General features: G+C 56.8%; 1 protein-coding gene across 1 annotated transcript; it reads left to right on the top strand.

The window, feature by feature from the left end:
- The first annotated feature begins 16,011 nt into the window (after nucleotides 1-16,011).
- XKRX (XK related X-linked) lies at nucleotides 16,012-21,501 on the top strand. The gene is made up of 3 exons (XM_062502710.1): nucleotides 16,012-16,319; nucleotides 18,439-18,698; nucleotides 20,142-21,501. The coding sequence occupies exons 1-3, from the start codon at nucleotides 16,027-16,029 to the stop codon at nucleotides 20,885-20,887; spliced, it is 1,299 nt and encodes a 432-aa protein (XP_062358694.1). The 5' UTR covers nucleotides 16,012-16,026; the 3' UTR covers nucleotides 20,888-21,501.
- Nucleotides 21,502-21,546: the final 45 nt, after the last annotated feature.

The following is a 21,546-nucleotide window of genomic DNA, read 5'->3' as shown; positions in this document are numbered from 1 at the left end:
CGTGTGGCCACTTGGAGGATGAAGAGCTGTCTGTAAAACAAGCAATCTTCTTTCCAAGTCTTCCAAATATTGTGTGGATTTTTATAATACCCGCTGCCGTATGGAGTCAATGGAGATGCATTACTCCTCCACAAGGTCCTTCCCACCGCCTGACGGGCACTACAGGTGTGTCCTCAGAGCTGCTACAGCCTGAACTAGGTCTCGTTAATCCAAGCGTGTATCTTGGCAGCTAATTTATCGCTAGGGCATGACCTGCCCATTGACTTGCTACTCCTCACACCGGGCAAGGGGATCCGGAGAAAGGCGCTCGCTGCTCAGTGCCACCCACTTCGGAGGCAATCCTGTCCCCCTGACAGCCGTGCCAGGGCCACCCGCATGTGGGAACGCAAGTTCATGCTCAGGGTGCTGCAGTCTCAGCACTCTGAGAATTCAGAGACAGGCAGGGCAGTGTCGGGAGCCACGGGCATACCACACTGTGCCAAGATTCCCAGGGCAATGCCAAGGAGAAGCTGGCACCATTTTCTCCCTTCACTTCTCCTGAATGGGACAAATCCTTCACTGATTTGGTGAAGCAGGTTTAATAAGAAAGGAGAGCATTTTTTGCCAGCAGATTCCAACAGAGAATTCTTGTCTGTCCACATCTGAGATGCTCAAATATACCCTGCCAGCACAGGACCAGGAGCTCACTTTCTGAAAACAGCCAAAGCCGCCCAACATCTGTATCTGATGGAGCCCTACCTAAGTTCTTTAGCTGCTGACACCTCTGGCAGTGCTCACTGCCCCTCAGCAGGGCAAGGTGCAGGTCTCATCCTCCCCATCTGCCTGGAAAAAAACAGGTTTCCTTGGGAGTGGCCAGCAAGTGCTCTGTGTGCGTGGGTGTTCCAAGGAGGGATTGCATCACTCCTGCAAAACACCCGTGAGGGAGGGAAGCCAGTAGCAGTCTGCAGAGGGGCATGCATGAATCCTTGCCTCCAAATCCCCTTTGGAGCTTGTGCATCCCATCCCATCCCTCCTGCAGCAGCAGGGCCTGGCCAGATCACTCAGCACCAGTTCCCTGCCTCACACCTGTGCCCAAAACAGTGGATTAAGTTTAGGGATTCCTCTGTGATATGATAACCTGCAGCAGGGGCTTCCCAGGGAGCTCTTCTGGGCCTTCCCCAACGCAAGTTCTGAGCCAGCAGTATGGAGCTGACTCAGCAGTGACATCCACACTTCAAGTGTCCATCACACAAGGGGTCGTGCACATGCCTGTCTCCACCCCTCAAGTGCATTTTCAATCAGTTTGTTGCTCCACCAGCAGCTTTCTTTGCTGGGGCAGGACACAGAGCTCAGATGCTGGTTGCTGCAGGCCTCTGCTCTGCAGCAATCGTACCTGCAAGCTGTGAGCACAAGCCTAGCCAAAAAGAAAAAAATTGAAAAATCCTACAAAATCACCCCCAAACCTCCCCTACAGCTGTGCTAGGCACAGAAGCTGGGGCCTAATCAGATGAGAGCTTGGGTAGCAAGCAAGATTCATGCCACCAGGTCACTTGGGCTGCAATCTCGCTAAACTCAACTGCACTGAAATACAAGTCCAGTTTAAGAGGGTGAAAGTTCTCTCACAGACAAGGCCTGATCTCTGATTGCTGCAGCTAACTTCCAAATGAAAAACTTTGGTTAATATATTGGCTCTTGATCACACATCCAGAGAGATCCTGTAGCAAAAGCCCTTCTAATTAATACACTGATATTCTTTCTCAAGAGGCACTTTCTCCTTATAGTGTGGAATAACCTACTCAAATATGCAGCAACTTACAGAGAGATAATTTATGAAAGAGAATACCAATTTTAGTTAACAAAACTTCCCTTTTTAAAAAGATGGTGTTTTCTTTTTCAAAGGGGGAAAACCCAGTAAATATATTTGGTACATGATGTGACAAAACTATGTACCTCAGACTCCAGCATATTTCCTGGTGCCCCAAGACAAACACATCAACTTAATAAATTTGGTTTTATCCTTCTTCCTTCTGCCAGCAACAATGTCGCCAACAAGGCTCACTTAACCTAGAAAAGGAAAGTTTCCATAGTTTCTCATTTTCAAGTCCTTCGTCTTCTCTTTTCTTACAAAGTCTTAGCAACTTCTTTCATGACAATCAAAAGAAGCTTAGGGAGTTTCAACAAATTCAGCCTTTTTTTTCCCTACATTTTCATCATACATGACAGCAAACACTCCAGATCTCATTTTTAGTGTAACACAACAGAGGGTCTACAGCAGATAACAGAACATCCAAAAGAAACACTGTCCATGTCATCATTCAACATGTTGAGAGCTGCCTGTTAAATATTGCACATATTGCACTATGTTGAATGATCTCTTGAAATCACCTGGACCCTGGTGTACCCATCTAAAAACCCTTCCCAACACTCACTTTTCAGCTGGGAAACTTCCACAAGACCATGCTGGCACCCAGCCCACCCAAATTAGTCAGAGGGTAGAACTTGCAAGCAGGAGAAAGTGTACATAGCAACCAGCTTCTCAAGTACAAAAAACCACCCACCCCAGGCGTTTATCAACCTTAACACCCATTCTATGGTTTAAAATCCACTTACCTTTTTTATACGTGTTTATTTAAGCCTGTACATACTATAAGCAGTTTTCAAACAACAGTGGAACATGGGAAAGAGCCCCACACCTTAGCAGTGCTTCTCTGGGCACAGCAGAACCAAGCAGCAGGAGCTGCTCACCTTTCCCCCACAGCCACTGATGTGGTGGGGTAAGATATTTATTTTAATTAATTTCTGTACTTTTGTCACAAAGCAGGGAGGAGCTCCATGTGAAAACCCCTCAGCCTCCTAAATCCCAGGCTCTGTACCCCAGGAGCCCCCTACCCTTTCTCTGGCTGTTTATATGCCCCAGCACAGGTGATGGGATTTACAGATGGGTTGGTGGGGAATGAGAGTCACCTGCAGGGACCCCACAGGATGTGATCCCTTCCATTTGCCTTGTGAAACACCCATTGACCTGGATCACTTACAAATAATTCCCTTTACTACCCTAAATCAGTGCTCAAATCCCAGTGTCTGAGATGCTCTCACAACCCACATCCTGGCTCCTTTTTCTATAAATTTGGGTTAGTGAAGAATGAAGAACTGTCATGTTTTACACACATGACAAATCTCTGTCTTTTTTTAAGTTATTTTCCTTTGTCAGGCCTGGTTGTTGATGGGTTTTGCACCCTCACATATGGAGCACCCCAGAACCAGGCTTACCTTCCTTGTCCTGCCCCTCAGAGCATGGGGCATCCTCACTGCAGGTGCTAGGAAGCCTGATTCCCAAAGGGTATCTCCATCAAAATCCAGAAATAATTATGGAAACCACAATGGTTCCCACTCCCCTGGAAACACTAATGTGTATGGGGAAACCACACGGTTTAGTTTTTATTAATAAAACACAACGGTGGATGTACAGCTGCCAAGGGAAGGGCTTTGGTGGTTAGCCTTCCCCTGGACCACAAAGGCAGAGCCTGTTAATCAGTAATCAGGGAACAGGGGTGACTAACGCACACTTCCAGTTCTAAAACTCTTTGATGCAGGTGTCACGAGAAAACCCCCAACCCCTGAACTCGTGAAGTGTTTTCAGGGCTGAGGGCTGCTTTCCCCTTCAGACCTGGGCAGCAGCAGCCCTCTGGCACGGTTCAGTGCCCGGGCCAGCACAGCTCTGACAGACACCTGTGCCACAGGTGGATGTGCTGCTGCTTGTCCCATCTCAGAGCTGAGCTAAGCACACATCAGGGGCCAGCTGGGGCAGCAGAGCGCCAGGCTGCCAGTGACACAGGGAGATTTTGTTGCACTGCACCTCCTGGAAGGATGGGAGGAACCATCCTGGGGAAGGAGCATCCAGCAGCCTCCACCACCAGCTGCCATTAAACTTAAATTTTCACTGACGGGCTGCAGGATGCACAAACACGGACATCACCTTCCTCCAGCGTGTGAAGAGGGTCCTGACAGCCCTGCCAGATGTGGCTGGGGGCTGGCAGAGCTCCTCTGCCCTCCTACATTCACCAGCAGGGAACGAGACTGTTCCAGGCAGTAAGCAGAGGGTGACTGATGGGCCAGGTCAGCCCCTGACCTGCCAAGACAGCTTTCCCAGGGTACAGGTCACTTCAAGAGACAGGCTTTCCCCCCGGGATGTTTGCTGGGATCTTCCTTTCCTCCACAGACCAAGCCGGGTTTAGACGGAGTTTTCCACAGAATACTAATAGGGGGCGGCACGGGGCCGGCTGTTCCCTTTCCAGACGGATTTGCAGCCCGGTTGCCAGAGAGGCATCTTACAAAGGGACTTCTGGCTCGCCCCTGTGGGTGCTCGGTTTTCAAGCCGTGCAGGGCACAGTGATGCTGTTTATGTGCCAGGACAGTTTCCCAGCTCTGCCAGCCCTGGCCAAGCACCCCGGCAGGTCTGCATGAGCGTGGGTCCCACTGCCACTGCAGTCTGGGTCCTCCAGGACCACACAGCCCATGCTCTGTGCCTCCCTGTTCAGGGAGTGATGGATGGCTGCTTCCTCTGCTCCTGCCTCATCTTCAGAGCCAGCATCGCCCGGCGGTACAAATCTGGGAACAAGGGAAGCAGTCAGGCACTGACCTGGGATCAGCCCCATGGCCCACCTGGCAACCTGTGCTCTGTGAGGGCTGCAAGGATAGCCCAGGCTCCCAGTGCACTCATGTGGCCTCCCTGCATCCCACCTCACAGCAGAGGCAGCAGCATCTGCCTCCACAGCAGCTCCCACCTTGCCCTGCTCTTGCTGTGCCCGTGTCCCCACACCGAGCATCCACGACCAAGTGTCCCTGCACAGCTCATGGCCCACTGCCAGCAGGCCAGACCCCTGATGCTTTCAGCGAAATCTGTCCTGAGAATTACCAAAGGTGCTTGAGACCTCCTCACACTGCTGCTCCAGAGAAGGTTCCCGTGACTTGATTTTATTCTTGATTTTCTTCTTTTTTTTCCTTTTCATACCCTGTGCTGAATAGAGAAATACAAAATTTCAGGCAGCACACACTTAAACAAGGGTGCCTTTGTCACCAAACCTGCTGAGAGGACCGCTGGTGGCAGGTTTGCTTCTATGCATCACCCCCTGTGGAGATGCTCAGGTATCTCTCCTCTTCCCCTCTGGATTCCTGTGACCTGGCTCTGCACTCAGCTGATCTGCAAGCAAAGCTCATGGAGGCAGCAGGCACCAGTTGTCCAACATTTTATCACGTTGCCATGCCTGGCAATCTCCCTGTAGGGTGGCGCTGGTACCAGCAGAGCTGGCAGCCCCCACAGTCCCCTCTCACCTGGGTGGGGGGTGGCCATCCCGGTGGGCATGGGCTCCTCCTGCCCGACCCTGTTGGGGAGCAGCAGCCCCCCAGCAGCCCCTGCACGGCTGTCACCCTCTACTGCCAGTCCCTCCGGCTCTTCGGCTGGGCTTGGCTGCCCCGAGCCCTTCTTCTTCACCTTCACCTTCCTCTTCCTCCTCCTGGGGCCCTTAGCGCTCTCCTCCTGGACAGGGAAATGGGGATGAGGGGAGGGTGGCAGAGTTCCCCTTCCACCCGGTGCCATGCCGGGGCGTCGCTCACTCACCATGGGCAGGAGGTGGCAGATGGGGCGCACTGCCCGGCGCTCGCCCCGGTGCTCGCCGTTCTTCTCCGCGCCCTCTCGAGCACCTTCCCCGGGGGACGACCGGTCCCTGTGGGAGAGAGCACAGCGGGGGTGAGGAGAGCACTGTGGGACAGGGTGGGGACGCACGGAGCCCCGCACCCACGGAGCCCCGCACCCACGGAGCCCCGCACCCACGGAGCCCTGCATCCACGGAGCCCCGCACCCACGGAGCCCCGCACGCACCTGCGGGCGGCCGGGCGGGCGCGGGAGGCGCTCGGGGCAGGCGGTACCGGGGCAGGCGGTACCGGGGCAGCGGCGGCGGTGCGGAGGAGCCAGCGCAGCCCCTGCAGGGTGGCACGGGCCGGGCCGGCGGGAGGGACCCGCTTGGCGACGCAGGGCTCCTGCGGGCGAGCAGGGATCAGCGCGGGCAGCCCCGCGGCGATCGGGGCGAGGGAGAGGGCCGGGGCCAGCCCCGCACTCACGATGCGACAGGGAGAGCGGTTCTCGTTGACCAAGCGCTCCAGGCACAGCCGCTCGATCAGTTCGCAGGGCAGCAGCGCGGCCGCCGAGTCTTGCTTGTTGGCCAGCCTGGGGCACGGGGAGAGCGGCGGTCACCGCCCGGGGTCACCTCGGCCCCCGGAGCCTCGCTGCGCCCCGGCGGGGGAGGCCTCGTGCTTTCTCCCGCTTTGGCTGCGATTCGGTGAAGCGTTGCCCCAGGCCACACCTGGCACTGGAGCCCCCTCCTCGCCTCCTCTCCACGGATGCTCCCATCTCCCAAGCGCTGCCGGGCTCCTCATGGCGCCGCACTCCCCTCTGCTCCCTGGGCACCGCATCCCCGCAGCAGCCCACAGCCCCAGCAAGAGGTCTCCACTCCGCCCCTCACCCGCAGCCTCACAGGCTGCATCCCAATCTTACAGCAAGAGGGGCTTCCCGGAGACATCGGGATGGCTCAGGACGCGGCTCAGGACCTTGCGGGCCTCCTCCATCCGTGCCAGGTCCCCGGAGTCCAGGACGAAGAGGAGCCCGTGCGCCTGGCTGTAGTGGCTGCGCCAGGCGCTGCGGGAGCGCTGGCCCCCGGGCATGTCCAGCAGCGTCACCTCGAACCTCTCCACCCTCAAGCGGATCCGGCCAGGCTGCGCATCGGGCAGCGCCTCGCCGGCCAGCGCTGCGTGTGCGGAGAGGGCAGAGAGCTGCCACAGGGGTAGCCCTGAGTCGTGTGTCCCTCCTGCCCCAGCCACATCCCCACTCCCGCTTCCAGGGCTGCCTGGGACACGGCCGGTGCCCTGCACGCTTCCCCAGAACAGCAGCTGTAGTTCCTTAGTCCTTTGGTCTCAAAGGAGCCTAAAGCTGCTGCCTCCATGTGAGGCTGGCTCTGAGTTGTGCTGCTCCTCACCTCTCTCTATGTCCATGATGACGGAGGTTTTCCCTGCATTGTCCAGCCCCATGACAAGAATGGTCACCTTCCTGGGGAGCAACAGCAGCAGATGAGCATCCCAGATAAAGGCTGTGCTCCCTGTGGAGCAGTGACCACCGCTGGCCCCCAGGCAAAGGACCCTGCCCATGGCAGATATATTTCAACCAGGAGAGAGGCAGGAGGGTGACACAGGTTCTGTCTCAGCTGGGGACAAGTGCAGGGACAATCCCTGGAGAGGTTGAGGACAGACACAAATGCCTGGGACCACCCTAAACCATGGGATACCCCGCAGATCCCTCAAGGTGCTTCCTTGATGCAAAGATTAATTTTCAAATCATATAGGATTACACAATTATATGCCCAGGCCAGCATGATTCTTCCTTATATGCAGTCAATGATTACACCTTCCTTGCAGTTAAGTTTTGACCATACATGGGTAGGGTGAGGTAGCAAGGATGATTTTATGAGCTTCTGCCTGGACTCAGGTGTTTTTCCTGTTGCTAAACAGTCCTGTCCCCTCTCCAGCAACATGACCCACCCGAGCCACACAGACATTTTCTCTGCCAGTGACAAGGTACTATGTTTATTTGCAATATCATTTTCTTTCCTAAACATATAGAGCAGGCTGCATGTCAGGGGAGGTGGCCAAGCTCCACCTCCAGCCCTACAGCAGGTAAGGTGTCCTCTCTGGAGGGAGAGGACCATAAACCTCCTTGCAGTGCTGTCCCAGGGAATTATCCTGGATGTCTTGATACATGCAAAGAAGGCAGGTGGTCCAGTGCATCCTGCTCAGCTTTCCTGGGGAGCTGCTGACTCTGCAGAGCTGGAATCCCAGTGGAACCATTCCTGCATTGCATCCCTGCCCAGCCTGCTTCCCTGCCTGACAGCTCCTGCCTGCTGCAGGGGCAGCCAGGACACACGTGTGCCCTGCTCAGCAGTTTGGGGACAGTCCCTGCAGGGGGTACCTGTCTTTCCCTGTCACCACACTGGTGCCCTTACCACTCATAAACACACGGGTAAATATTGTCACCCCTGGGACCCCTGGGAGTGGGCACAGGGACCTACCTGATGGGCTCCTGTATGGCCTGCAGCCACGACCAGCAGTGGGAGAAGAGGTGGAACATGGTCTGCAGCCCTGAGCAGAGGGGTGGCCTCTCTCCGGCACCTACAAAAAGAGCAGCCCAGCATGTCCCTGTGCTTCATCCTCCTGTCTGGGCTCTCTCTTCAGGGCAGGGAACATCTCATCCCAGGGTGCCCTGTCCCACGGCGCTGCTGCGTCTGCTCTGGTGCACACAAGCCAAGGCTGGAGAAAAGATCCGTCCTTCTCCTATGGCAATACCCCATGGGCACAGACCTGCTGGCCAGACTCTGCTCTCACTGTCCCTCACATCAGGGATGCCAGTCAGCCTCTCACCTGCTCATGCCCACTGCACAGTCTCTGCTCACATGCCCTTTGCGTAGCAGCTGATTAAATCTAATCTGGATTTAAATTACTTACTTCTTAATCCTGGTGGGTCGGCCCAGGCCAGTGGCCGCTGGGACATGGCTGTTGCGGCACTGCCTGCCACGCTGGGTGACACGGCACTGACTCTTCCACCCCACTGCAGCCTGGTGTCTCCAGCACTGGTGTGAGTGGTTTGTGGTGGGGACACTGCCTGACAGCCCATGGAGGCTGAACTGGGGGCTCTTCTAAGGAACAGCATCTCTGGCTTCTCACTGCCTGATTCCTGAGGGATCTCTGCATCCCCTTCACGGTGTGCACAGCTCTGCTGCTCACCCAGGGTCCCCTCTGAGCCAGCCTGGGGGACATCACTGCTCACTGCTTGTATTTTGTGCCCTAGCAAGGCACTGTCTGAGTGGCAGCAGGTTCTGTGCTCCCTGGGGCAGAAGCAGCAATGAGCCCCAGCAGGAGGGGAGCTCCTTAGCTCAGTGGCTGGGAGCAGGGAAGTGGTGGAGACCCTCAGACCACAGGGCAGACAGTGGAGAAAAAAAGCCCCAGCTCCTTGATCTTCAGCTCTGAAGTTCTTATCTTGCTTCTCAGGTTTCCTGCTTCTTTTCCCAGCTAGAGCTGCCCTCCCTGGCTTGCTGCCACTGATGTATGTGGAGAAGTCACACAGGGATGTCTGAGCTGAAGCAGCTCTGGGTGGGGGAAGTGGATTCAGGAGGGACAGAGGCATGAGGTCCTTCAAAAGCTGTACCCAGGAGCAAACAGGGAGCCTGCTGGCTCACATCAGCCCTCACGAAACCATCCAGCACCAGCAACATTGCCTCGACCTGGTGGGCACCAACCATGAGCCAAAGATGCTGAGATACTGCCCTGACCCTGGGGTGCAAGCCCAGGATGGGCATGGGCCCATGCCCTTCCCTCCAGTCCCACATATTCCTGGGAAGTTCTGCACCTGTCATGGGCAAGGGAGGTGCCCCAGTTCCATGCCATGGCAGGCAGCCATGCATGCATGGTTAATGGTTGATGAAGTTTCTGCTCTGATATCACAGCCAGATGCCATATTTGGGGTGATCAGTCACCCTTGTGCTGCATGTGGCAGGGAAGCGGCAGCACTTCCCTGTGCCCACCCTGACAGACTTTCCTGGTGTGTCCTGTGCTGTGCCAGCAGCCTGCCAGCAGTGGCAGGCTCACACACAGCATGGGGCTGGGGTGCTTTTTGCACAATTACCTGTATGAGGGCTGAAATTATTTGCTCCAAGTGTCAACTCTTACCTCTGTGTTTTGGGGTGGCACTGTCAGGGGACAAGCCAGCAGGGATAGGAATGTGCTATAACATGACCACAGGTGCTATAAATAGGGAAGTGCCATGTGTCAGGCAGCCCTGGAGGCAGTGGCTCAGCTTCCTAAGGGGCAGCAGGATCTGATCTCCCTCTGGCACCCATGGATTTCCACAGATCTCTGAACACTTGGGGTGCCACTGCTTATAAAACAAGCATCCAAAATCCCTGGTCAGACCAAAGCTGGGAACAGGGAAACCCCAGGAGCCTGAGGCAGCTCCAGGTCACACTTCCAAAGGCACACACACCAGGATCAACAGCCAGGGAAACCTTGAAATCAACCCCAAATCTGGAAAACCCACACTCAGGGTGGCAAGAGGGCCAAGACCACATGGATGTGTGCTCTGCTGGGTCTGTGCTCGGGTTCTGAGTGGGCAGCTGGCCCTGTGCCCACACCGGCCAGAGTGCAGCTGGACACCTCTGCCAGGGTCACTGGGCCTCTCCAGGCTCTGCCAGCGGGGACCCGCAGCAGCCATCCTCGTTTCCTTGGTGACTGTTGCCAGGTGAGAAACTCTAACGCAGAATTTATTATCTTGACAGATAAATGAAGATGTTCCTCACCAGAGCTATAACCAGGCTGTGCCCCAGCACGGTGCCAGGCTGGACCCTCTAGAGCTGCCAGTGCCAGCAGGAGCCCCCGAGGGAGGGCAGAGCCAGGGGCTGCCTGCCCCTTGGCATCACTCCCCGGAAGGCAGCACGTGCTTTGGGGCTATTTCTGCCCGCTGGAGTGCCGCAGGAGAGGGAATGAGGCGAAACCACAGGGAGCACGGAGCGGCGCAGATGGCCGTGGGCTGGCGGGCTGCCCTGCCTTGGCTTCTCTAGACCCCGTGAGTACGTGCCCCAGCCAGCACCGGGCACACCGGGAACCCCACCTGGCACCCCGGGGAAAAGCAGCAGAGTTGGGGGGACGGCTGGGGAGCTTGGACGTGGGGAATGATGGTTTGCAAGGGAACACAGTGGGCAGAGCAATAGGGGCTGCCTGCAGCCTTGAGAGCCTTGAGCTGAGGTGACACCAAAGCCAAGGTGATGGCAAAGACCAAAGAGACCTGGCAGAAATATTAGCAAGCTGCTCTGCTTTGCTTGGAACTGCATCGACTCTGCCCCAAAAGGAATCTGTGGTGGCAAGGACACACACAGGCTTTGAGGAGAGACTCCTCTCTCTATTTAGTGTGTCATATGACAGCATACTGAGGTGGTAGTCACACAGACAGCAGCATTGTCCCTTTAAATCCCAGCATGGTGCTGGTGGCTAACGATAACCCCGGATCACAGCAGCTCCCAAATCCCAAGAGCTAATTACAGGCAAACGCCCCGCAGTCAGGCTGGGAACACAGCCTGGTATTTGCAGCCTGTGACACCGAGACCTGTTGGTGAGGAACTGGGGCACCGGGGAGGCTTGCTGGCATGGCTCTGGGGAGAGTGGACGGTTTACACTCCGCTGCCATGCAACCATTGTGGACAACCATTCCCCGAGCTCTTCTGGGTAAGGGAGAGGGTTTTTCCAGAGTATTCTTTGCTCCCCCACAGCGGTATCATTACCCAATGTTGGATGCAGGAGCAGGCAGGAAGCATGCAGGGAGCTGTTTGCTTTTCACCCAGTTCCTGGCAGAGTGTTTCCCAGCCAAAGCATACACAAATTTCTAGGAGAGGCTTGGATGTGAGTGCTCTGCTTGCTCTGCTCCCTCCTGCAGGACAAGCTGCCTACTTGTTCCTTGCCCCATGCACACAGCTCTGGGAAGGCCCTGCGAGGGCTACAAGCCCTACCCAGGCCCTTGCAGTGGTTTTGTTGAGAGCATTGTGGTGCTCCTGCTGCTTTCCTGCACGAGGGAGAGGAGAGTATAAACCATTCCTCCTGCCTGCCAGGATGCCTAGGGCACACGCAGATGCAGCCTGGCTGGGTCAGCACTCTGCCAGGACTGGATACTCTTACAGCAGGTGGGACCAGGGAAATCAGTTAATTAAAGGTAATTTTAACCCTTCCTGCCTGGTTTAGTGTTACAGCATCCTCCACTGCCTGTGCTGGGACTGTAGGAGAGGAGGCACGACTTCAAAATGTGTAATTATTGCAAAGACCTGTAAATGCACCTAAAGATAACTCTGCTTTCCTGTTAAAGAATTGGAGCATGATATGGCCTGTGCTTTGCCTGCAAGAATCCCGGCTCTGGCAGCACTGAGCCCTGTGCCCATACACCAGTGCGATCAGCACAGCCTCCAGTGAGATTTAGAGGAATGAGGTCCTCAGCACAGATACCAGATTCTCTCTCAGCAGGGTCAGAGTGAAGCTGGATGAGGAACTGGAATAGTAAAAGCAGTCACATGATGAAGCAAATGGAATAAATATTTCCCCAACCAGAAACTATTCCACAGACTGCTGGGGCAGGAAAAATTACAGCTGAGTTACTGTGAAAGCAATGCAAAATCCAAACAGATTAGGCTGTGGAAACCAGTCATTTGCAAAGCTATTTCCAAACTAAGTAAAAAAAATCCCCAGCTCAGAGATATCCTGGGAACCTCCCAGCCCTGCTGGTAGACAGCACTAGGGGACAGGCTGCACTGAGGGGACAAAACTGTGTCCCCTTCCCACATACCCATCAAGCTGGGGGACACTTTGTGGTTTCCACTTTATCCAGCACATGGGGCATTTTGCTGATGGACGCGTCCCCACTGTCACTCCCTGTAGCACCAGCTGAATGTTTGATGCCCAGTACAGACTGCGCTCCTGAGGAGGTTTCACATCTGAAGTCAGGGAGCTTGGCCATCCCCACACCCCAGCAACTGCCTCCACCTCTGTGTGCAGGGCTATATTTGGGAAGGCAGCAGAGTGCTCCTGGCATGTTCCAACGAGCACCCTGGGAGCGGTGCCTGCTCTGGGTCCTAGAGAGGAGAGCTGGGGGAGCATTCTGGCAGCTCTCCCCACCTGGGCTCTTTAAGAGCCTGGCTCAGAGCTCCCTGTCTTTTCCAAACAATTTTCTCTTCTCCTTTTACAGGAACTGAGCCGCCAGGCAGGCATGTGTAAAGCAGACAGGGTTATTTTGGGACTGAGAGCCGGTGAGGAAGCTTGCTCCCACCCCACGTACACCCAGGCTCCAACACACAAGTGCCTTGGCATGTCCAAGGGACTGGGAAAGCTGCACAGCAAACCCTGTGTATTCACGCAGTGGGCAGCCACTGCCTTTTGTGCAAAGTGTGTTGTGTGAACACTGGGATTAAAAAAAAAAAAAATGGAGGCTGGGATTAAGAAATTAATGAATCTGGGGTGCTGTCCAGGGCAGGGCAGGCACTTGTGGAGCTGCTGACTCTGCACATGGTAGTGAGGCTCAGGCTGGTGCTTTGGGCATCCGCAATGATCCTCATGGGTCCCTTCCAGCTCAGGAGATCTGTGATTCTGTGATTCCATGTCACTTCACACCCACCAGCCCAGGGCCTGTTCTGCTTCTGAGATCCAGAGTGAGGGGCAGTCAGCAGCCACCAGCTCTCCTGGTCCAGAATGCAGCCCCTGTAGAGTGCGGACACCTGGGCAGGATGTCCCTGGTGCCTGGGCTGCCCTGCTGGCCTGTGGCAGCTCTGGCTCAGGCAGTTTCTCTGTGGCAGGGGTGTCCCAGGGTGTCTGTGCAGCCCCAGCTGTGCTGGGCTCGCAGGCAGATGCGTGGGCCCTGAGTAGGCAGGGACAGGGAGTGGCAGGACAGTGGGACAGGAGCTCTGGCTGATGCTATCTGTGACCCACATCACTTTTATGGTCTGTCTGCTGCTTACAGTGCTGAGCTGCAAACAGGTGGGGTCAGGCTGTAGAGGTGACTCACAGCGTGAACAGCTCGCTGCCTCTCCATGCTTGGGACAGAAAATGGGATAATAACTGGTGTGGAAAACGCTGCGAGGCTTTGTCTCTTCATTCCTCTTGACGGCTGCTGGGGCTTACGGCTACAGGACTGGAATTCTTGCTTGCTTAAACATTTGCACTTAAGTATTTCATCATGAAGCAGAGGAAGCTGAAATTAAAAATATGATGAGTCGAAGCCCAGGCATTTCTCCGCTGAGGGTTTGGTGACCTGCCAGACTCCCAGTGAATGCTTTGAATTTGGATAAGTGGAAGTTGCATAAATGGTACAACCAGCACGCTGCTCCTGCTGTTCCTACAGAGCCGTGGATGCAGTTGGCAGTGCCACAGGATGTGTTGTCGCTGGCTGAGCACCCAGCCAGGCACAGCTGCTCCTGTGCACAGCTCCCACCCCTGCTGGTCGCCGTCACCAGTCAGCCTGGACACTGCTGCCTTCACCTTCTGCCCTGCCAGAGGCTTTTTTTGGAGAGGCCGTTTTCCAAAACCAGCTTGAAAATACATAACTATCATACCAGAGCTGAGTGGTCACACATAGATCTCCCATTCCCACCAGTGAGGCCAGTCCCCGTGAGCTCATGGGGTTTGTGGTTTCCCAAAGCAGCTGTTCAGCTTGGAAGGAAAAGCTCTGAGCAGCTGCAGGGACAGGGATTGCTTCTGTGTGGGAGCTGTTGCTGGGGGAGAGCTGGCCTCCAGAGTCTCAGGCAGTTTTATTCTCAGGTTTCCTGCTAATAAGCCTGATAACCCTGGTAATGCTTTCAGCCTGGTGAAATGGAGGGCTCCTGTGTGTGTGGTTTCGGAGGTTTTGGCTTGTGTGGGGCAGGTGAGTGGATAGTGTCCCTATTATTAGCGTGGGCACCTCCTTGTGAGCTGGCCCAGCTGCCGAGGGTTGAGCACTGAGAGCCTTTTAAAAGTTACCTAAAAATTCCTGGTCTGCCTAAACTGGCGAAAATTGACCAATGTCAAACACTCTTTGGCTTGTCCTGTCTGTCCCAGCCAGCCAGCTTGTGCTCAGGCTGGACTGAGTGATCTGGCAGCAGGGTGCTCAGGCAAGACAGCGTGTGTTCATCCCACACCACCACCCTTGGGGAAAGGTGGGCAGGGCTGGTGCTGCAGGCTGCATGTGCTGGGCAGAGCAGGGTCCCCCATGGCCATGGAGGTGGGGAGCAGCCCAACCAGCCTTGTGTTCCCACCACTGGACGGGTGATCAAGGTGGGACAGACAGGAGGGATGTGAGGCTGAGCGCTGCGAGGTTTGGCTCTGTCAGCCAAGTCCATGTCCACCCGGAGGGGGGGTCCTTGAAGGTGATGGGAAAAGCATCCTTGCTCAGCTGGAGTCTGGAACATACAAGATACAGGAGACACATCTCCTGTGTAACATAGTTCCCAGATCTTGCCACACACACCAGGCACTCACCAGACCTGCAGAGGTGTCCGTGGCAGGGCTTGTCTTGCAAGATACCAAAATGCTCCCTGCCTTGACAACACCCTCCCTCCCACATGCTGCCCCATGGAGTGCAGGGCCATGTGGTGTCCTGGCCCAGCTCCATTGCTGGGTCTGGAGCTGGGGTCAGGCCCTGCATCGGAGGTGCTGGTGGGTGCAGGCAGCTCACTGGCAGCTGTCTGATTCAGGCAAGGCTGGCACCCGCACTGTCATCCTTCCTTCCTGCCCCACAGTGTCCATGGGACCTCAATGTCCATGGGGCTACCTAACAATTCTCCCCTGGAGGGACCCTCCATGTGTTGCTGCACCTTGGGGCGTTGGTAACTGCCAGGAATTGATTTGGGGGTTGACAGCGGGAGGTCTTGGGGCAGGCTCCAAAGTCCCAAGGGCACACACAGGGGGTAGCAGGGGGATTGTCAGCACCGTATCTGCGGAGTACCAAGGTGGCTGCTGCAGGGGCTGCTGGTCTGTGGGCCCTGGCCACGTTGGGGCTGTCCTAGGAAGGCAGCTACCTGCAGACATGGGGAGCCCTCGGTAGAAAATTGCGGTCGAAGACAAGGGGGTGTTGGGGCAGAGGCGCAGGTGGGGCTCTCCTGGGGCACAGACCTCCACACCTGATGGGGACCAGGGCACAGTGGAGCACACCCCGGAGCAGGAGGGTGGTGGCCAGGGCAGCGCTAGGGTACCGGGAGCCCGGCGCTGGAAGAGACGGAAGATACCGGTGGGGATGCCTGGCCTCTGGACCGCGGCTGCGGGGTCGGGGCGGTGCCGGAGCGGAGCCGGGGCCGGTGCGGGGCCGCCCGTCGGGGCTCGGTGAGGCGGAGGAGGCCGCCCCGCCCCGTCCCGCCCCGCAGCGCGGCTCCTCTCTCCGCTGCAGCCCGGGATGGCGCCGCGGCGGGGCTGAGAGCCCGGGCCGGGCCGGGCCGGGCCGGGGCCGCCATGGACGGACCGAGCGGGGACTGCCCGCCCGCCGCCGCCCCGGCACGGGCGAAGCTGCCGCTCGGCATCGTCTTCTCGACGGCGCTGTTCTGCGGGGAGGGGGCGGCGGCCGCCGTGCTCTGCCTTTCCTACGGCCACTCCGACGACCGCTTCTGGCTGGCGCTCACCGTCTTCTTCGTGCTCTGCCCCTCCGTCCTGGTGCAACTCACCCTCATCTTCGTGCACCGCGACCTCAGCCGCGACCGCCCGCTCGTCCTGCTCATGCACCTGCTGCAGCTCGGGCCAATCATCAGGTGAGCGCGGTGGGGACTCCGGGCACCCCCGGGCACCCCCGGCACCCAGCGGACAGAGGCTGAGAGCAGGGAGCAGTGCAGGTCACGACGGGCACTCAGCACCGTTTGTCAGCGCCCATCTGCCCGGCGCGCCCGGGGCTGCTCCTTCCGCCTCCCCGTGCCTGCTCCCCGGCGCTGCCGCTCCCGGCCCGCGGGGACCCTCGCTCGCCACCGGTGCCACGGGTGCTGCTGCTGCTGCTGCTCCGGGCAGGACCCAGCTCCGCCGGCCCGTTGTGTCCCAGCTTCTGGGAAAGCTCTGCCCAGGGTCTGGGAGGCAGCCAGAGAATCACTCAGCCTCTTGGTTTTGCCAAGAGGTGCTTGTGCTGAGAGCGCAGATGGGAATCCCTGGTGGGTGCTCGAGGGTGAATACTCACATGGTACCGAGCTGAGTCAGGGGAGGTTTAGATTAGGTATCAGGAAAAGGTTTTACACCCAGAGACAGGGTGGTGGAGCTCTGAAACAGACTCTCCAGGGAAGTGGTGACAGCACCTGGCCTGTCTGAGTTCAACAAACATTTGGACAACGCTCTTGGGGAACATAGTGGAGTTATTGGGGTGTCCTGCATAGGGCCAGGAGTGGGACTCAGTGGGGTTATGGGACACAGTGGAGAAGAGCTAGGTACAGGAGTGGGGTTGGCATAGGAACTGTGGGGCCACTGGTCTGTGCAGGGAAGAGGACAGAGAGGGAGCGGATGGATGTTGCACAAGCTGATCCCTCATTCCTTGGGAATGCTGCGCTGCCTCCTGGGCTGTCATCACCTTGGGCAGCCTGCTCTGGGAGAATGCACTGCGGGAAGCGTGGCAAAGCCACCATCTCCATGGGGTTCCTTCCCAAGGGCAGGCTAGCAGCCAGGCGTTGGGGCTCCCCGTACCCACAGAGCTCCAGAAACACTGTGGCCTGCTCTGCACTTCCTCTGTCACCGGAAACAAGCAGTGCACCAGATGTGTCCCTGTCACCATGTCTTATCTTCAGAGCCACCTGGGCTCAGTGCTGCCAGCCTGTGCTGGCCCACAGGAGTGTCACGACTCTCACCACACCAGCCGAGGCTGTCTGAGATGGGTACGGTGCTGCCCAGCTGCTTGTAAGAGCTAGCTGGGGCTGCCCAGGGAACGCTGCTCAGGCTGGAGATGGAGCCCAGCCTGCTGAGAAGCTCTGGCAGAGCACTGGAAGCCAGCTGGAACTGTCCTTCAAGCTGGGCCTTTGGGATGAAACTATTTTCCTGTTAGAGTTTGCAATGAGCCATGAGTGCTGGCTTGATCTGTCGAGAGAATTTGTCCTAAACACTCACTCCTTTTGGGTTTGATACACAACAATTTGTGCTGTCCTGATAAGCACTCGTAAATAATGGTGTCCTGTTGGTTCCAGAGCCAGCTGGTCCCCAGGCAGGAGACAAGCTGATCCCCTCTGACCATGCACACCCACCCCATGCTGTGTGGAGGGGCTGGGGGTCCCCCTGTCCTTTCAGGCATGGCAGAAAGTCACACAAGTGAGAGCCTGCAGAGAAGGGGCTGCGGAAGCACTGCCTTATCTGCCCATGCCACACACGGCTTCACCCCATGCTCTCCTTCCTGCTGTCCCCACCAGGGAGGAAGTGTGGAAGCCTTCTTCTGCTCAAGATGAGAGATCAAAGAAAACTCTGATATTCAACTCTGATATTTCAGAGTTTCTTTTGCCTCTGCTTAGAGGAAGACGTTTTTGGCCGTTGGGAAAACAGAACCCAAGGGTGATTAACACCTTCCTGTAGCTGTAGCTCCCAGCAGAGTCTCTGCTTTATACCCTGCAGTGGGTACAGTGGTTCTTCCAGCAGCTGTTTCACCCCTCACTGGAGCTGCTGTTGCCCCCCTGCTACACATGATTCACTCTGAATGCTGGAGCAGAGGAGCAGCCACTGGGTATCCCCATGGTCCTGGTGTGACCAGTCAGGGACTGCCCACAGCACTGCTGGACAGCTGTCCAAAGCGGCTGGGCTGCACTCAGCAAGAGCAGGGTCTGGCCAGCAGCAGGCAAGGTGAGGCTGGAGGTGCTGGCAGCGGCGGATAGCAGGAAGGCTGGCAGGGTGACAGCTCCCGTGTCCTCACAGGTGCGTGGAGGCCCTGGTGGTGTACTGCTGGTCGGGGAGGGAGGAGGAACCATACGTCACCATCACCCGCAAGCGGCGGCTGCGGAAAGGCTACGAGGTGGAGATGGAGCAGGAGGTAGGGCACTCGGAGCGCCGGCTGGCCACGCACCGCAACGCCTTCAAGCGCATGGCAGTCATCCAGGCTTTCCTGGGCTCCACCCCGCAGCTCACCCTGCAGCTCTACATCAGCGTCCTGGAGAAGTACGTCCCTGTTGCCCGAGGTAAGGGCGCTTGGCACGTGGGCTCCCCAGGAACCCCACCAGGCTGGCAGCTCCTTAGCTGCTTGTGCTCATGTGGTGTCCAGGCAATCCAAAAAGTCATTCCCGGGGACGCAGCTAACGCTGGACTCCCCTAAATGTGGAGCGCAACCCACAGAAGTTGGGCACTCATCAGCTCTTTTCTTACCTGCTTGCAGTGATGCAAACTGGGAAAGAGCAGGCATGACTGAGGTGCCAGGCTCTGCTCCCAGCCCTGTGCTTGTGAGTATCTGCCCTCCAGAACCAAGCCATCCACCCAGTGCCATGTTTCATAAGAGGGTCAGGTCCCTACCCTAGCCTGCTCCCGTCTCCATTTTTTTTCATCTAGCTACAGGCTCTGGCTTCCCTCAAGTCCCTCCACTATATCTATTTCTGCACGTTTTCCAGCAGCTCGAGCTCCCAGCCCCCAGCACTCCGAGGCTTCCTTGCCTGATCCCAGGATGTTTATGTGCTTGGGGGTGGATATGCCAGAGCAAACTTTTACTTCCCATTTTGGCATGGTACCAAGCTGGGCGCACCAGCGTGCTCCTGCATCATTCCAATTACAGTGCTGGGTGCCTACACCTTGTCATCTGTGTCCACAGCAGGTGCAGGAAAAGGGAAGCACAGGAGTTGTCCCTTAGAAAACCCCTAATTTGTCACAGCCCTCTGCAAAGGTATTTTGGGGAGTTGCAGGTGCACAGGAAGAATGAGTGCCAGTGCTCCTCTAGCAGTAGATGCAGGAAGTAAATACCAAATGATGTGTTTTGGGTGATTCCCTCACAGCTGGATAGTCAGCTCAGCCCTGCAGCTGGCAGCCACCATGGATGGGACCAGCTGCACTCTTCTCTTTTTCTCCATGGTATTCCTGGCTGTGCTGAATGTGAGCAGCTGCTGGCATTCCCTACAAATTACCTTGGCTTTGCAGCCTTAGGATAGGGCTGACTCTTGGGATACCTCTGGGGCTACAGTGGTGCAGCTCTTGGCTGCAGTGAAGGCAGAGGGGCCCTCACATCACAGACTGTGCCCTGCTTACCCTTGAGCAGCATTTCCTGCACAGGCCAGGGGTGTTGGGGCATGGTCCAACCACAGAAATGGCTCCAATTTGACCAAGGCTTTTGTTTTATTGGTGTAGGGGGAACCTTTGGGTTCTGAGCCTCCTGCCACCAGCAACTTCTCCCATAGCCACCTCATCATGGGGACTGTCCCCCACTGTCCCCACCATCCATGAGCTCTTCTGGCAGTGCTCGCACTGAGCCTTCTGCTGTGAGCCCAGGTGTTTGGCACCCTGTACTTCTCACCCAGGATTGGCACCCCACATTTTCCACCTGGGGTTGTCACCCCACACTTTGCACCCCAGGCAGTGGAGAGGCTGGACACAGGCTGGTCTCCAACACTGCCTGACTCCCCTGCTTTCTCCCTGTGCAGCCGTCCTCATGGCCATCTGCCTGGTGTCAGTCACCTATGGAGCACTCGTCTGCAACATTCTGGCCATCCAGGTCAAGTACGATGACTACAAGGTCCAGCTGCGGCCACTGGCCTTCCTCTGCATTGTGCTGTGGCGCAGCCTGGAGATCTCCACCCGCATTGCCGTCCTTGTGCTGTTCAGCACCGTCTTCAAGCACTGGATCATCCCCATCGCCCTGGCCAACCTCCTGGTGGTCTTCTTCTTGCCCTGGGTGCAGTTCTGGCGCAGCGGCAACCGCCTGCCTGACAACATCGAGAAGAATTTCAGCCGCCTGGGCACGGTGGTGGTGCTCTGTGCCTTTACCCTCCTCTACTCCAGCATCAACATGTTCTGCTGGTCGGCCGTGCAGCTCAAGCTGGCTGACCGGGACCTCATTGACAAGTCACAGAACTGGGGCCGCGTGGCCGTGTACTACGTGGCCCGGCTGGCCGAGAACACGGCCCTCGTCATCCTCTGGTACTTCTTCAAGACTGATGTCTATGAGAACGTCTGCACCGCACTGCTGGTGCTGCAGCTGCTCCTTGGCTACTGCCTGGGCATCTACTTCATGCTCCTGTTCTTCCAGTACCTGCACCCCTGCCGCCAGCTCTTCCGGCACAATGTCGCTGACTTCCTGCACTGTGTGTGCTGCCGCCAGCACCCCGCAGGGACCCCTCTGTGCCTCGAGGCACCCTTGGAACCTGGCGTGAGGCACAGCATTGTCTGAGCGCCAGGCACCAACAGACAGCTATGGGCATGGGGATGCACACCACAGGGACAGCCAGCAGCCAGAGGATGCTCATGGCACAGGCCAAGTGCTGCCTGGTCCAGCAGTGACAGCACATCCCAGTGCTTCCCAATGGTGGCAGGGGGACAGGAGTGTGCTTGCCTGCTCAGGACCACTCATATGAACGTGAAGAAGGGTTGATTTGGATTGGACATAGGGAAGCTTTTTACAATGAGAGTGGTGAGGGACTGGCACATGCTGCCCAGAGTGATGGTGGATGTCCTGTCTCTGAAAACAATTCAAGGCCAGGTTGGATGGGCCCTGACCAACCTGGCCTAGTTGAAGATGTCCCTGCCCATCTCTGGAGTTGAACTAGATGGCCTTTAGAGGTCCTTTCCAACCCAAGCTATTCCACGGTTCTATAATCCTATAAACTTATGGGGTGCCCAAACCAGATGCCCCTGCCAGCTGGCTGCCACATGGTGCACAGCCCCTGGGGTGCCCCGACACCCCCCACATGCTGCTATGGTCCATTCGGCGACCTCGGGCCATGGGTGCCACTGGGACTGTTTTAAGTAGTAAAAAAACTTTGCTGTGGCTGTGCGTGTGGGTGCTGGCAGTGACTCACGGGGAGGGTGGGGACCGTCCCACTGGGGCTG

This window comes from Cinclus cinclus, chromosome 15 (genome assembly GCF_963662255.1).
Source record: "Cinclus cinclus chromosome 15, bCinCin1.1, whole genome shotgun sequence".
NCBI classification, from domain to species: domain Eukaryota; kingdom Metazoa; phylum Chordata; class Aves; order Passeriformes; family Cinclidae; genus Cinclus; species Cinclus cinclus.
Note: the sequence above shows the minus strand (reverse complement) of the source record. Positions and strands in the feature narration are given on the sequence as shown.